Source organism: Phoca vitulina, unplaced genomic scaffold, assembly GCF_004348235.1.
Source record: "Phoca vitulina isolate PV1807 unplaced genomic scaffold, GSC_HSeal_1.0 scaffold21, whole genome shotgun sequence".
Taxonomy (NCBI): Eukaryota; Metazoa; Chordata; class Mammalia; order Carnivora; family Phocidae; genus Phoca; species Phoca vitulina.
Genome location: NW_022589724.1, coordinates 2910418 through 2927445, shown reverse-complemented (window position 1 = coordinate 2927445; position 17028 = coordinate 2910418). Strand labels below are relative to the sequence as shown.

At 39.4% G+C, this 17028-nt stretch overlaps 1 protein-coding gene across 2 annotated transcripts in view; it reads left to right on the top strand.

Annotated features, from left to right (window-relative positions):
* Positions 1–17028, top strand: part of ERP44 (endoplasmic reticulum protein 44) — a 93130-nt gene that overhangs the window by 68054 nt on the left and 8048 nt on the right. For both annotated transcript variants that reach the window (XM_032419023.1, XM_032419024.1), the window contains 2 exons: positions 4253–4364; positions 5301–5442. In XM_032419023.1, coding sequence (XP_032274914.1) covers positions 4253–4364; positions 5301–5442 — 254 coding nt within the window. The remainder of the gene's footprint in view (positions 1–4252; positions 4365–5300; positions 5443–17028) is intronic.

Genomic DNA, 17028 nt, shown 5'->3' with positions numbered 1-17028 from the left:
TTCCAGCAGTAGCCTTGAAAATGAGTTGGACCATGCCTCTCAGGTGATTCTGCCCTAGAGAAGCAGTGCTGTGCAGATTTTAGTTACAATTAATTATATACAGTGAATAATCTTTTGCCATAAAAAGGTTTTTCTGATTCCTGTCTATCCTGAAAGAATGAAATTTTGTTATTTCATCATAATAATGAAAGCAGTTATCAGATGTTATAACTGACCTCAGTGATCCTGAAATAAAGTCCATCCAAACTCTTACAGCTCCCATGAAAACAAACACAAAAGTCATTTTTAAAAAATTTGAAGGAACAAGTACAAAGGGCTATATCTGTGAGGTACATAAGAGAGCTGTGCATTACACATGAAAGAATTGTGTGTAGTTCAGATTTTACATATGTAGTTCAAATTATCACATACCCATATAACCACCACCTAGTCAGGAGTTGGCAGTTCTGTAAAGGGTCAGGTGGTAAATATTTTAGGCTCTGCAGCTGTGGCCCAGAAGCAGCCTCTTACAACACCTAGACTTGAGCGGGGAGGTTCCAGTAAAGCTTGCTTGCTTGCGCTCTTCCTAGTTTGTTAAGTGAACATCCCTGCTACTTTTCTCAGTTCGCTAGGCTTTGGGTATGTTTAGCCGAATACATGTGTTTATTGCATTAGCTTATTTAGTCCTCAGAGGCTTAGAAAGATATAGTAACTTATCACAATTATTCACCTGCTTTGGTAGTTGTTCCTTTTTTTTTTTTTTTTTTTTTTTCAAAATGCACATTCTTTTATTTTTTAATTAACTGATTTTTTAAAATTATGGTATAATTAACATAGTCTTATATTAGTTTCAGGTGTACAATATAGTGATTCAATAATTCCATACATCATTCACCACAAGTGCCCTCCTTAATCCCCATCACCTATTTCACCCATCCCCCACCCCTTCCTTCTGCTAACCATCAGTGTGTTCTCTATACTTAAGAGTTTGTTTCTTGATTTGTCACTCCCTCTCTCTCTTTTTTCCCTTTGCTCATTTGTTTTGTTTCTTAAATTCCACACATGAGTGAAATCATATAGTATTTGTCTTTCTTGGACTGATTTCACTTAGCCTTAAACCCTCTAGATCCATCCATGTTGTTCCAAATGGCAAGATGTCATTCTTTTTATGGCGGAGCAATATTCCATTGTGTGTACGTATATATGTATATATGCATGCCACCTCTTTTTTATCCATTTACCTATGGATGGACACTTGGGGTGCTGCCATAGTTTGGCTGTTTTAAGTAATACTGCAGTAAACATAGGGGTGCATATGTCTTTTCAAATTAGTGTTTTTGTTTTCTTTGGGTAAATACCCAGTAGTGGAATTACTGGATCATATGGTGATTCTATTTTTAATTTTTTAAAGAACATCCATACTGTTTTTTACTTTGGCAGTTCTTACAGGAATAGTTTCTAAAACAGAGTCAAAATGTATAGACCTGGAAAATCTTAAACAATAAATAGGGGTTCCTCTGGCCACCCCCATAGTAGTTTCACATTTAAAATTCTTTAGATTTTTATTACATGTTGTAACCCACTACCCCAAATCATTTAAACTTTGAGGAAAGGTTTATTAACCTCTAAAGTTGGTTGTCTGGATAACCCTCCCCTGAGGGTTATCTTTTAATACCTATTTCATAAAGAGTATGTTGGTGTGGGCACAGGTAAACATGGAAGCCCAGGCAGCATAAACTACCAGCTATTGTGTTAATGTATGTAAATTGATACAGCAAACTAATTGACATGGATGTATTCAAACTACTCATCTGTTCTCTCCTAATAGTTGTTAGTGCATCCATACTTTTGCTTAGTTTAATAAAGCAATATGTTATATTTGTTTTTACTTTTAACCTTCTAGCTCTTAAATTTTTTTTTTTTTTCAAGATTTTATTTATTTATTTGACAGAGAAGAAACACAAGCAGGAGGAGTGGGAGAGGGAGAAGCAGGCTTCCTGCTGAGCAGGGAGCCCAATGTGGGGCTCGATCCCAGGACCCCGGGATCATGACCCGAGCCGAAGGTAGACACCTAACCGACTGAGCCACCCAGGCGCCCCTAGCTCTTAAATTTTCTAGAAGGTGACTGCTGAGTCTTATTTCCCAATTAGTATTTATTCAGCAACATCTGTCTTCATTTATTCAGTCATAGGTTGACTAGACATTATTGTGTGTAGTAATCTGTGAGCAAAAGAGAAGTAAAGTGAAATTCTCTGTTTTTAAGAGGTTTTCAGTCCAGTAGTTTGCATACAGATAATGTAACATTAAAGACATACCCCATGCCACATGAGGGGCACTATGAAAATGTTCTGGGAATTCAGAGGAGAGACTTCTTTTCTACCTTTGGCAGAAATGGGGTAGGAATCAGGGATGACTTTCTAGAAGAGGCATTTGGGTCCTGTAACAAAAGGGCAGAAAAGAAGTAGAAGTACTCATGGAAATAGGGAAATAAGAGGAGGGGCCTGTGCATTACTGAGTGTTGAAGGCACTGGTTGGACTTTGAAATGGAGATATCGAACAGGAAGCTGGGAATCCAGACTTGGATTGTGGACTGGAACTGGGCTTGGAGATAGAGAAGGAACCAGTTAGTGATGATGGAGATTATTGGAATAGTTGAAGTTGCCGGGCTAGAGCAGAGGAGTCCAAAGACAGAACCGTGGGAGTAGAAGCAATGAGTGTGTTGGGGAAAGAAAAAAAATGTGAACTGAAGAGATAAAAAATGAGGAGGAAGAAATTCTAAGTCAGCTTGCTGAAAGATCAGTGTGGTGCCAGGGCCGTGGGGGAAGAGAGACAGAGAGCAACTGCTCACAAGTGAGTGTGGGTTTTCTTCTTGGAGTGATGCAGACATTCTGGAATTGGGTAGTGTCGATGTTTGAAAACCTTGTGAATATAATAAAACCCACCACATTGTACACTTTAAAGTGATGAATTTTGGGACGCCTGGGTGGCTCAGTCGGTTAAGCGACTGCCTTCGGCTCAGGTCATGATCCCAAGGTCTTGGGATCAAGCCCCGCATCAGGCTCCTTGCTCAGTGGGGAGTCTGCTTCTCCCTCTCCCTCTGCCTGCCACTCCCTCTGCTTGTGCTCTCTCTCTCCCTATCTCTCTCCCTCTCTGACAAATAAATAAATAAAATCTTTTAAAAAAAATAAAATAAAATGATGAATTTTATGGTTTGTGAATTATATCTCAATCGAAAAAGGTAAACGTGACAAGAAGCTTAATAATTTATTCCGTATATGAGCATAACGGGCTTCAGCACTGAGACGGAAACCATAAGCAAGCTCATGTCCTAGAAGAGAGGTTCCAGTTTCAGTTTTTTTAGCATAAAGGATGTTTGTGTTTTCTGCTGCTGCAATTCCTAAATGACAGAGAGACACGCAAGAGGATTGTTGATGGAAATAATTTTATTATAATAATTTTATTATGAAGCCCTTTCTGGGCTTTTTCTTATGAGTCAGAAGTTAGCATTTGTCAGAGAGAAAAAATGATGAAAATCTGCTGTCTACTCGTCACATTTCTCTTGATTATTCCCCAATAACAATAATACAAGTTTTTAGGGCATTCAGTAATTTTTGAGGTGCTTTTGTGTCTGTACCTTGTACAGACATATACACGTACGTAGTGGCAGGTACTTGTTAATAATGGCGGATACATTGTGTATTGGTTAAAGACTGGCTGTCTTGTGGGGTTTTTGTGTTTTGGTCTGTACCAACCACTTTTTAGTTTTGGGTAGTTCTCATGTAAGTGGAAGGGTTTTTGCAATAAACTTTAGAAAAAACATGTTTCCCAGTCAGTTAGATTTATTTGTTGCTGGTACACTCACTCAGTTTTTCAGTGTTATTTGTGAAGACTGAAAATACTCATCATGTTTACCCTACCCTAAAATCAACAACATTTTGATAAAGAACCAACATAGTTCCTCCTTTGGTCAACTCATTTTTTAAACGTCATGGTTTCATCTAAAAGGAGCTGATAGATCAGCGCAGTAGTTATTTTAAGGCAGATCAGTCCCAGCAGTGGAACAGGACACGTGGGTCCTCTGAGTGCCTGGGCACTTGAGGGAGAGGGCATGGGTTCCTTCTGCCGTTGAGGCTAATGTTTGTTTACACCACTGGACCTTTTTTCCCCTGGCATGTTGCAACTGTTATGCATGTTACATGAGTTGGGTTCAAGTTGTTCCTACCTAGAACAATGGCAAGGCCTGATAATTCTTATTGAATACTTCTGTATACAGGAATTGACAGAAGAAGGACTGCCTTTTCTCATACTCTTCCACATGAAAGAAGATACGGAAAGTTTAGAAATATTCCAGAATGAAGTAGCCCGACAATTAATAAGTGAAAAAGGTAGACAGATTAAGGTGTTTATTTTCAGCCTTTCTTCTGTCCCTCTGCTCCCCCCATTACATTCATATCAATGTAAACATATTTGGGTTAAAAATTTAATAAGTAATGTTAACTCTACTCAACCCCTGAATTTACATGTCAACATGGGGGTGGGAAGCATTAGTAGAGATATTATGAAGTAGTGGCTTTTAAAAAAAAGAGAAACACATGACTGTTTAGCTCCCTAAAATCAGATAGCATGAAAAGTGGGGTCATGGGTGGACAACAACGTTAGTTTTAGGTACTTTCTTCCAGCACCTTGATACTTGTCTGGTCCCTTTCTAATGGATAGTCCCAGAGAGATCACCGAGAGAACTTACACAGACTAACATTTCTTTCTAAATAAAAGAAAGTTGAGTAGTTCTCTGTGGAGCTCTCCAAACCATCAGAAAGGAGTTTGAGTTTTCACTCACTTTTCTTCTGTAGTGAGAGAAGAAAGTCAAACAAATAAAGTAAGGGCACTGTATAGAGCCATGCTCTTATTAGTCATGTACTAAGTGTTTTGGGGTTGAATTATATTAAATGTCAACCAGTAGGGACTGGAAGGGCATCCTCCTTGAGAAAAGCTCATCTGTCAGTTTCATGAACTTGCTCACAACCGAGACCTGGATAGGTAACTGCCCATTTAAGGAAAATAAAAAAAAATCACCAGAGCATCTGAATTCAGTTTGAGTTCATATAATTTCTCAGGAAATTATACTCTGCCCTAAGCACTAAAATTCTACCTCTTTTAAATGTTGTAATATTTAGGTTGTAGTTTTTGTGATCTATATTATTCTAACGCATGTTGATTATTGAAATTCATTAATTTATGTCACTTTTCGTGAACTTACAATCTTATGAGACTACAGCCAAGAAAATTCTAATCTACCTCTCCAAATTCTGTTTCCTGTAAAGGTACAATAAACTTCTTACATGCTGACTGTGACAAATTTAGACATCCTCTTCTGCACATACAGAAAACTCCAGCAGATTGCCCTGTCATAGCTATTGACAGCTTTAGGCACATGTATGTGTTTGGAGACTTCAGGGATGTATTGTAAGTATTCTTTTTTTCTTCTTCTTCTTCTTCTTCTTCTTAAATTACTGATATGTGTCTGAAAAATGAACTTAAAACCATTGTTTGAATATTTTAAATAATCCTATGTTGAACCAGTAATACTTTGTTATTTGGATGGATAAGATTTTATTTTTCACTCTAGAGTGTGGTGTAATTGTGAGAATTATGGTATATTCTTATAGAAATGCCAGCATTAGGTGATCCTAATACTTGGGAATTAATCTCTGAAAGAAAATTTTGCCCTTCCAGAAATTAGTTCTGAATTGAGTTTGGTGTTTGTCAGCATGTCAAGGAAAGCAGATTATAGTCCCAGGTCAGGTTAAAGGTAATTGGTAGTACTGCTGCTCACTGTGGTATTTAGGACCCAGAATATGGCTACGGCTAGGCGTTTCTGAGGGTATAGAGCTATGAACCTTTCCAAGAACAGGTAAGCTTTCTGAGTCCATTCTCAATTATCCATTCTTAGCTCTTTATACTATTAATAAATATGTAACCCATGTCTCTACAACAGATAGTAGATTTTTATCAGCTCTCCAAGATGTTAAATGCAGTGGTAAAAATTGGAGATGTTTCTTCATGTATGAAAATTTTAAGCAACAGGTATTAATTCAAATTAGACTTCTTTTAAATTTATTTAAGTACCCTGTTTTATGTCTACAGATTAAATTGCACAGTTAGAGGATGATTTGAAATCCTAATTGCAGAATGAATTACCTCACTCACTACTCAGTATTTTATTATAGAGATGTAATCGTTTGATAGAAGATTCTCAGTCTTACTGCATAGCAGGCCTACATTTGAGTTCTGCCTTGGGCAAGTCACTTAACTTCTCTGTTCTTGTTTCTTTACACTTAAAATATGGTTGGTGGTACAATTTATCTGATGGGATTGTTATGAAAATTAATGAGAGATGACAGTTGTGTTATGAACCATAAAGTACTAACAAGTATTTGTTCTTTCTACTTTACCTACACTCAAAAGAATACCATTTAGCCTGTTAGCTCATTAAATATTTATGCAGGTCTTCTGTAAATTCTTATTGTAAAATACATAAAACATAAAATTTACCATTTTAACCATTTTAAAGAATAAAATTTGGTGGTATTAATTATGTTCACAGTGTTATACAACCATCACTAGTACTAATTCCAGAACTTTTTCATCATCTTAAACAGAAATCCCATACCCATTAAGCAGTCACATCCCATTCCACCTCCCCTCTGCTCACGGCAACCACTAACCCATTTTCTGTTTCTGTGGATTTGTCTATAATGGATATTTCATATAAGTGGAATCATACAATTTGTGATCCTTTGTGTCTGACTTCTTTAACTTAGCATAACTTTTTCAAAGTTCATCAATATTTTAGCAAATATTGGCACTTCATTCCTTTTTATTACCAAATAATACTTTATTATATAGCTATACCACATTTCTTGTCAGTTGGTGAATTTTTTTAATTATTTTTTTAATTTAAATTCAATTAATTAATGTATAGCATATTATTAGTCTCAGAGGTAGAGGTCAGTGATTCATCAGTTGTATATAACACCCAGTGCTTATTACATCATGTGCCCTCCTTAATGCCCATCACCCAGTGACTCCATCCCCTCATCCCTCTCCCCTCCAGCAACCCTCAGTTTGTTTCCTATGATTAAGTCTCTTACGGTTTGTCTCCCTGTCTGATTTCATCTTGTTTTATTTTTCCCTCCCTTCCCCTAGGATCCTCTGTTTTGTTTCTTAAATTCCACATATCAGTGAGATCCAGGTCTTCTGTATGACAGTCACTATATAATATAAACCAAGTCATATAAACCAGTGATTTAAAGTTTACTAAGACTGGGTCCTTGCCCTCAACGAACTCACAACCAAGTAGAGAAAAGAGACAAGTAGGGTAACAGGCAGTTGTGTTTTACGATGTGAGAAGGGCTCTGGCAGAGCTCAACAGGAAGGTACCTGATCCAGGCTCTGGAGATGTGGATGCCTAAGGTGGGTCCTAAAGTTCTGTACCGCTTTATCATGGATGGAGAAGGAGACACGGCTTGGAGAAGGGGAATATTGGCAGAAACAAGTACGAAACTGTGGCTGAATATGCATGGACGGGAGGGGGAATGCTGAGGAGTGAGAAGCGAGCAGCAGCTAGCTCATGAAAGCCCTATGATGTGTTAGGGAAGTTTGGCATTATCCTGAAAACGCTGAAGAGTCAATGAAAGGTTTGAATCGGGAGGTAATGAATCATGGAACACTACATCAAAAACTAATGATGTACTGTATGGCGACTAACATAATAAAAAAATTTTAAAAATAAAAAATCACTCAGGCTATAAACTGGAAAATACATGAGAGGGAGTCAAAAAAGAATCCAGGAGACTGTTCAGTAATCCAAACAAGAGGTGATGATAGCCAACAAGTTGATGATCTTGAATGAACAAATTACCTAATAAATTCTGGCAGTAGAACTAAAGCTAGAGAGAAGCAGGAATCTTGAGATATTTTGTAGGTGGAATAGGGGGACTTGGTATCTTAATAAAATAATAGAGAGCTCTGAGTGATGGCCAGGAATCTGACTCACACAGCTAAGTGGGTTAGCCATTCACTGAGCTGGAGAACTCAGTGGAGGAGCAGCCTTGTGGTAGAGGAAATGAGTTTTCTTTCTTGGCATATTGAATTTGGGGTGCCAGGGGCCACGAAGGAGGAGTTTCCAGTAGGGAGTTTACATGGCTCCAGGATTCAACAGGGAGATCAGGGCAGGGTCTTGAACACATAAGGATATAGCTGAAGTTATTGAAACAGTTGAGATGACTTAGCCCAGAGCTGAAAATGGAACCCTGATGAAAGCCAACATTTAAGGGGAGGACAGAAGAAGGAACATGTGTAAAAGACTCAGGAGGAGGAGGAATCAAAGAAATGAAAAACCAGAAGAGAGTAATATGGTAATTGAGGGAGGAGCACTTTTAGCAGGAAGGAATGCTTACATCAGAAGGAGAAAGATCTGTTAGATTTTGCACCTCCCCCCCCCCCCCCCCCGCAAAGGCTGTATTGCAGTGAATCAAAGAGTACTGTTTGGTGAGGAAATGAAGATTTGACAATGAAAATTGTTGCAAGAAGCTAGCCTCTAAAGGGAAAGAAAAATAGGGGGATAGCTCCAGAGAGACATAGGATGAAGGGAGGTTTTGGCTTTTCTTTTTTCTTTCTTTCTTTCTTTCTTTTTTTTTTTTTTAACCCCCTTAGGGTACAAGAAACTAACCATGATTAAATGCTTGTGGGAAAGAATCAAATGGATTGAAGAGTTATGGAAAAGATAGGGAAAAGAGGGGCTAATTGATCAAGCATAGCCCCAAGGAGCACAGAGGGAATGAGAAGCAAAGGAAAGAACCTTCTTCCTTTCCCATGAGAAAGAGAGGAAAGGAAGGGTGCATTCCTTTGGGGGTGCTGGGGGATTCCATTGTTAGTGATAGCAGCAGAAGACCGCAGGTGTTCCTGTCCAGTTCTTGTTTTTAACTGTGGCTTGGGAAGCAAGATCATTTACTGAGAGTGACGAGGTAAGGGGATATTGAGAGGCAGGACTGTGCTGGATTTTACAAGGAAGAGTAGTTGTACCCAGAAATCCATCTGAAAGGTCCAGATCTCCCTAGCATCCTGGTGGAACTCCTACAGTTCCCTTAGCAAGCACGTGAGCATGGACTGTTGGGCTAGGTGGAAATGTCTTACCTGGTTGGGTGTTCTCTTCCTCTCATTTCTTAGGCTTGCTTCCTGAAGCTATATAAGCTCAAGTTGAAAGAATGAGCTTTTTAAGAGAGGGTAGTTCTAGTGTCTGGGCTTGCTGTAAGTGCTTCCAGGCAGAGAGACTGTGGTTGGCATTAAAAATCCTACTTTATGCATGGGTTGTTTATATGAAGTTGTTAGCAGCACATTTCCCTACCTCTCACAGTGGATAAATCTCTGGTTCTTTACCTCTTTGCTTTCACTGCAGACTTACAGTCCCAATTACAAAGTCTTGTATTAGTGGAAGTCAGCAGGATACTGACTTTACTATCAGTCAGCATCCAGATTATGCCCAACTTTGGCTTTTGTTCCTAGGAACACATCAAGGGTCATCTGTGAGGATTTCCATCTTGGCTGTCTTAAATTTTCTCCTCCAGTTTTGAAGTCAGATTTAAGTGCTACTTTGGCACTTCCAATCCCATCTTGGTGTCTGTTGGTCAGAGAACCCAACTAACACAAGTAGGTGTATTCTTTATCAGATGACCCAGCTCCCCTATTCTCCAGCTATAGTTTACTGGACCAAGAGGTGGGCACCTGCCCAAGAAAAACTAAACTATCAGCTGGCAGCATTCTACATCTGCCCTGGTGTAAAAAGAAACTGTGCCATTAAGATTCTCCAAAGAAATCTGGAAATGGGAAATAGTCCTCTTCTATCCTGCAAGTGTTTAGTCCTGTGAGTAGGGAGGGAGATAAGAGAATTGACTATACTTGAAGCTCTTTGAAACAAATTACTTCTTTAATTTCTCCCTTAGGTGCCTGATTTTCCCTCCTAGGCACTGTTCACTCTAATATTTTTTTAATTGTAAGGAGGCACATGCTGTGTGAGCTACAAACTGAGCCTATGTGAATAAGTGTTGGTGTTTAAAATCAAATAAAATATGTAGCAAAGTGAATCTGACACATTTATTGGCTTGCATAATTGTTATTGTGCTGCATGGTAATTAAGGCTTAAATGATAAGCAGTTTCCATAAATTACTATAATTACTATTACTTCTATTAACTCAGCATTTCTGGGGTCAATTGGAGGAAGTGTGGTTGTGGTAAAGAGCAAGAAAGCAGATTTATGGTATGCAGTCTCCTCCCACGCCAGAGTTGGCATGGGGTTGGGGGCAGGGGGCATGCTACCAGTGTTCTCTTGACCTCTCCCTTATTTCGGAGAAACTGAGCCTTAGGGAGGTAACAACCAGCAAGGCCACACAACTAACTAGTGGGAGGCCTGGGATTCATGTCCGAGCATATTGAACCCAAAGTCCCAAGCTCCTAACGCATCACATCAAAGCAGTTACATTTTTAGTACATACAAAAAGCAGTGTAAGTGTGAATGTCAAAGATGTTTGAAGAGAGAGTACTTGTACCTGAAACTAAATCACAGATCTGTGAATCTTTGTGGGTTTTTTCCTAAAGATTGACCAGATTGATTTCTTGCCAAATGTGAAGGAATAGATTTTACATGTAGAGGAAAAGAATGGGACATAATTTAGGAACCTAAGAGCACCTAAGGGCAGGTCTAGTAAATGGTCTGCAGTCCCAGGAGGAGAAAATAGATGGGGGGGTATGGCAGAAGGCTGTTGAAGGACTTTCAAGAGAATCTCACCTTCCAAAAACTTGTGACCAGCAAATACCGTACCGTCTGTACCTTTGCTAAAGTGTACGTACATACTGCTGCCGGAGCCCCAGACGGGAGAGGGCAGGACGGGCCTCAGATCACCCCTGGGAACATGGAGCAGGCTCCTGTAATGCCGAGTCCCCCAGCTCTGGGATCTAGGTCATTTGTCCCAGATCACTAAATCACCGAAAATCATCGTAATTCCTTAAACTACTCGGTCTGGGAGACTTGGCTGCAGCTGATTGGCTGCCTTTTGGCAGGGTGAGGGACGGCTGCAGTGGGGAGATGAGAGGGGCAGGGCAGCACTAAAACTGGGCGGTAGCTGTCTCACTAATTCAGCAGTTTGGTCATCTGCTATGACAAATTAGCCTGCCTCCTTGAACTTGGAGGGAGCAAACCAGGAATTGGGCGCAATGATAAAGAACTTGGAGAGATAGGTAGAAGATTTTTAAACTAGGTCTCTTTTAACTCTGAGAATTTCATTTTGTTCTTCATGATCTAGGGGCTCCCCCCCCCACCCGAGGCTTTAAGTGGAAAAAATAGGTACTGAGAAAGCTTCTTAAAAAAGGCAAATTTTATTTCTTTAGGTTTTTTATCTTTTGCTATACCAACTGCTTTGTGACTGCATTAGATGTTCAATAAATGTTTTGAGTAATTTGCTCTTAGTTTGATCTGCTTATTGTATGTTTAAGAGTTTGACTACTTGGGATAAATATCTGCACATCTGGAATATATCCTAGTATTTATCAACTGGCCATTCGCCCTGTTGTTCCCTTCCTTTCCTGTTCACCTCTGGAGTTGTGGTTTTTCTGAATGTGCTCCTCCGTCAGCCGCTGGGCAGTACCTACAGTGGGCTGGGTCCCTAAACACCATTTTTACTCTCATGTAATGCACTCACCATACAACTGACATTACCTTCTTAGAAGTACTTTATATTTTACAAGTGATTACACTACAGTTTACCTTATTTGGTCCTGCCAGCAAAATAAACATGAAACTCTGACAGAGGCAGGCACTGTACCAGCTTCACGTTATACTTTATGTATGTTCTCAGTTTCTGTAAGAAGCATATAAACAGGTATTATTTCCACTTTGAAGAACTTAAGCTCTTAGTAGTGACTTTACTAAAGCCAAGTCACCAGAGACAAAATAGCTAGCAGTTAGGTGCTCAGACTCTAGATCCAGACTGCTTAGATTCTAATCCCAATCTGTTACCTACTAGTTCTGTCATTCCGGGCGATTTCTTAACCACCTCTGTGCCTCAGTTTCCTCATCTATAAAATGGGAATGCTAACACTATCTACTTCATAGGGCTGTTGTGGGCCTTAAATGAATGTGTATATCTAATAGCTCTTAGAACGGTGGCTGATAACATGGTCATTACTATGATAAGGCTATATTGCCTGTTATTATAGGAAATAATCAGATTCAAATCTAAGTCTTTAGACTATAAAAACAGTACAATTAAGTTGTTTTAATTGTACAAATCAGAAAGCTGACGCTCAAAGGAGGTCAAGGAACTTAAATGGCAAAATACTGTTTTCTTACTACTACAATCCATTAAATGAGTTTGTACTACATTATTGTATAAGTTGAGTTAAAGAGTAAGCAATACTAGGAAATTGTATCCAGCTATATAGAAAAGAAGAACAGTATACAACCAAGTGGGCTTTATCCCAAGTGTGCAAGGCTAGTCCAACATTCAGAAACCAGTCAGTGTAATTTAGCATATACATGCCGAAGCATTTGACAAAATTCCATTCATGACAAACATCCATTCATGACAAAAATGCTTAATAAACTAGTAGTATATGGAAACTTCCTCAGTCTGATAAAGGACATTTATAAAGAACCTGCAGCTAATATCATATTTAATAGTGAAAGACTGAATACTTTCCCCTTAAGATCAGGAACCAGGCAAAGATGTTTACTGTTTTTGTGTATGTATGCATTAACCTTATCATTTGTTCCTTTATTTCTGAGTATAAGCAATTTATGTTCTTTGTGGATAATTCTGAAAATTAACAAAAAATGCCAAAGAATAAATTAAAAATCACTCAGTCCACAAACCAGAGATCTAGACACATGTGTGTGTTATAAATGTAATCAGGGCTATGCTATTTTATGAATTGTCTTTTTAACTTATCCACACATTATAAACATCTTCCCATAATTGAAATTTTTTCTTTTACTTTTAATGGCTAGTTTGCCTTTGTATGGGTTTCAGGATTTAACCCGTTGTTTGAATCCAGGTTTTCCTGTGAACAAATTAATAACACACTGCTACTGATGGGACTTTACCAGACTCGTCCTCCTTAACATTCTTGTCATTTTTGGTGCTGTTGAGCACCCTCTTCTTGAGTTCTAGGACACACCATCATGGTTTTCCTTTTTTTGGCTCTTTCATTGTTTTTTGTTTTGTTTTTTTTAAAGATTTTATTTGACAGAGAGAGATACAGCGAGAGGAGGAACACAAGCAGGGGGAGTGGGAGAGGGAGAAGCAGGCTTCCCGCCGAGCAGGGAGCCCGATGCGGGCTCGATCCCAGGACCCTGGGATCATGACCTGAGCCGAAGGCAGACGCTTAACGACTGAGCCACCCAGGCGCCCTCTTTCATTGTTTTTTACTGATTGTGCTTCTTGTCTTTGACCCCTTGTGGTAATAATCATAGAGCTGTGCTGTCCAGTATGGTAGCTGCCAGCCCTGTATGAATACTGAAGTTTAATTAAAATGATGCAAAATCTAAAAGTCAGTGTCCCAGGTGCTCTGAGTGCCCCGTGGCCTCACGTGGGTCGTGGCTACTGTATTTGACCGCACAGGTATACAACATTTTCTGTCGTCACTGAGAGTTCTGTTGGGTATTTCTATTGCTGCCGGAGGGCATGCAGTTGTAAGGAAAAGAAACTCACTCCAAGGAACTCAAAAGGGAGGGGTCTGTGCTGGAAACTCTAGGACCCTGACCAGGAGCTGAGCTGGCGGGAGCACAGACAGCCCGCACTGCTGGAAAGTGCTGGGGCAGCTACTCCCTTCCCCCCTCTGGGGCCCACAAGCTCTTCTCTGGGCTCCCCACTTCCCATCTGCTCCATCCCTCTCTCTGCATAGCAGCTTCTTCCTCTGTCCTGCCGTAACTTCTGCATGGATGGGGTTCTGATTTACCGTGACAGGACGTAGCCGGAACTTGGTAGGACTTTGTAACTCTAATCATCTGACTGTGCTCTCTACCTCTCTTAGTTCACATGCTCCAGATATCTGGCTCCAGCCACATAGATTGGTTCCTTCTCTACCCCAGGTTGTCTTCCCCCTCCTTTTTTCAGCTTTATTGAAGCATAGTTGACAAAATTGCTTATATTTAAGGTGTATAATGTGGTATTTTGATATATGTATACACTGAAATAATTACCACAGTCAAGCAAATTAATGTATCCATTACCTCACTTTTTTTTTGGTGAGAACAGTTAAAATCTACTTACTCTCTTAGCAAATTTCAAGTATATAATACAGTATTAATAACTATAGTCACTGTGCTGTACATTAGATTTCTAGAACGTACTCTTCCTGTAGCTGGTATTCTAACTGTACCCTTTGACCAACATTTTCCCGTTCTCTCCCACTGCCTCCCGCTCCAGTCCCTCGGAAGTTCTGCTCTTTTAGATTCCACCTATATGAGATCATGCAGTGTTTGTCTTTCTGTGTCTGGCTTATTTCACTTAGTATAATGTCCTCCAGGTTCATCCATGTTGTTGTAAATGACAGGATTTCCTTCTTTATTAAGACTGAACAATATTCCTGTGTGTGTGTACACCATATTTTCCTTACCTATTTCTCTGTCTTGGCTATTAGGAGTAATGCTGCAGTGAACACGGGAGTGAAGATAACTCTTCAAGACAATGCTTTGATCTCCTTTGGGTATATTTCCAAAAGTGGGATTGTTGGGTCATATATGGTAGTTCTATTTTTAATTTTTTAAGTAACCTACCTCTGTAGTGGGTGTACCAGTTTACATTCCTACCAACAGTGTACAAGGGTTCCCTCTTATCCATATCCTGGCCAACATTTACCTTTTGTCTTTTTGATAAAAGCCATTCTAACAGGTGTGAGGTGATAGCTCATTCAGGTTTTGATTTCCATTTCGCTGATGATTAGTGATATTGAGCACAACAGTACCATGTACCTGTTGGCTGTTTGTACGTTTTCTTTTGAGAAATGTCTTTTTTTTTTTTTTTAATGTCTTTTCAGGTCCTTTGCCCATTTTTAAATCAGGTGGTTTTCTTGCTCAAGTTGTTTTAGTTCCTTTTATTTTTTGGATATTAATCCCTTATCTGATAGATGGTTTGCAAATAGTTTCTCCCAGTTTGTAGGTTGCCTCTTCACTCTGTTGTTCTCTTTACCGTGCAGCTTTTTAGTTTGATGCAATGACATGTGTTGGTCTTTGGTTTTGTTGCCTGTGCTTTTGGGGTCATTTCCAAAAAAATTATTGCCCAGACCAATATCAAGAAGCTTTTCCCCTGTGTTTTCTTATAGTGTTACAGTTTGTCAGGTCTCACATTTAAGTCTTTAATCCATTTTGAGTTGATTTTTGTATATGGTATGAAATAATGGTCCAATTTAATTTTTTTGCCAGTGGCTATCCTGTTTTGCCAGCACCATTTATCTAAAAGACCATCCTTGAGGTGCTGGGTGGCTCAGTTAAGTGTCCAACTCTTGATTTTTGGCTTGGGTCATGAGATCGAGCCCTGTATCATGTTCCGCACTGGGTGTGGGGCCTGCTTGAGATTCTCTCTCTAGGGGCGTGTGGGTGGCTCAGTCAAGTGGCTGACTCTTGGTTTTGGCTCAGGTCATGTTCTCAGGGTCATGGGATTAGCCCTGCATCAGGCTCTGCGCTCAGGAGGGAATCTGCTTATCCCTCTCCCTCCCCCTGCTCCTCTCCCCGCTCTCTCTCTCAAATAAATATTGAAAAAAAAAATTCTCTTTCCCTCTGCCTCCACCCCTGCTCATGCTCTCTCAATAAAATAACATACCATACTTTCCACCTTGTTTATTCTTGGCAAGTTTGTCAAAGATCAGTTGACTGTTAATGTGTGGATTTATTTCTGGGCTGTCTGTTATGATCCCCCTTGGTTTATGTCTTTTTTTTTTTTTTTTAAGATTTTTATTTATTTGAGAGAGAGAGAGCATAAGGGGGGTAGGGTCAGAGGGAGAAGCAGACTCCCTGCTGAGCAGGGAGCCCGATGTGGGACTTGATCCCGGGACTCCAGGATCATGACCTGAGCTGAAGACAGTCGCTTAACCAGCTGAGCCACCCAGGTGCCCGGTTTATGTCTTTTTATACCAGTACTATACTGTTTTCATTACTATAACTTTATAGTATATTTTGAAATCACACAGTGTGATGCCTTCATCTTTTTTCTTCTTGAGACTGTTCGTGCTTTGGCTATAGTTAGGTCTTTTGTGGAATTTCAGAATTTTTTCTGTTTATGAAAAATGCCATTGGAATTTTGATAGGGATTGCACTGAATTTGTAGATTGCTTTAGGTAGTATGGACATTTTAACAATATTCTTCCAATCCATGAACTCAGGATATCTTGCCATTTATTTGTGTCTTCTTCCATTAGTGTTTTACAGTTTTCAATATATAGCTCTTTCACCTCCTTGGCTAAATTTATTCCTAGGTATTTTATTGTTTTTGATAAAGATGTCTACTCTAGGAGACAAACTGAGGGTTGCTGGAGGAGAGGTGGGGGGGAATGGGGTAACTGGGTCATGGGCATTAAGGAGGGCACATGATGTAATGAGCAGTGGGTGTTATACGCAACTGATGCATCACTGAACTCTACCTCTGAAACTAATACACTATATGTTAATTAATTGAATTTAAAAAGAAAAAGATGTCCACTCTCACCAGCTGTATTTAGTATGATACTGGAAGTCCTAGTAAGTACCGTAGGACAAAACATAAACAAATAAATAAATAAATAAACAAGAAGTGTTCTGACTAGAAAGAAACTCTTTGTAGATAACATGATTGTGTATGTAGTAGAAATTCCCAGTAAATTTACAAGAAAGCTCCTAGAACTAATGAGTTCAGCAGGATACAAGGTCACCTTCTTAAAAATCACTTTTATTTCTATATATTAACAATGAACATTTGGAAACCCAAAAATGTTTAAACTACCATTCATAATAGGCTCCAAAA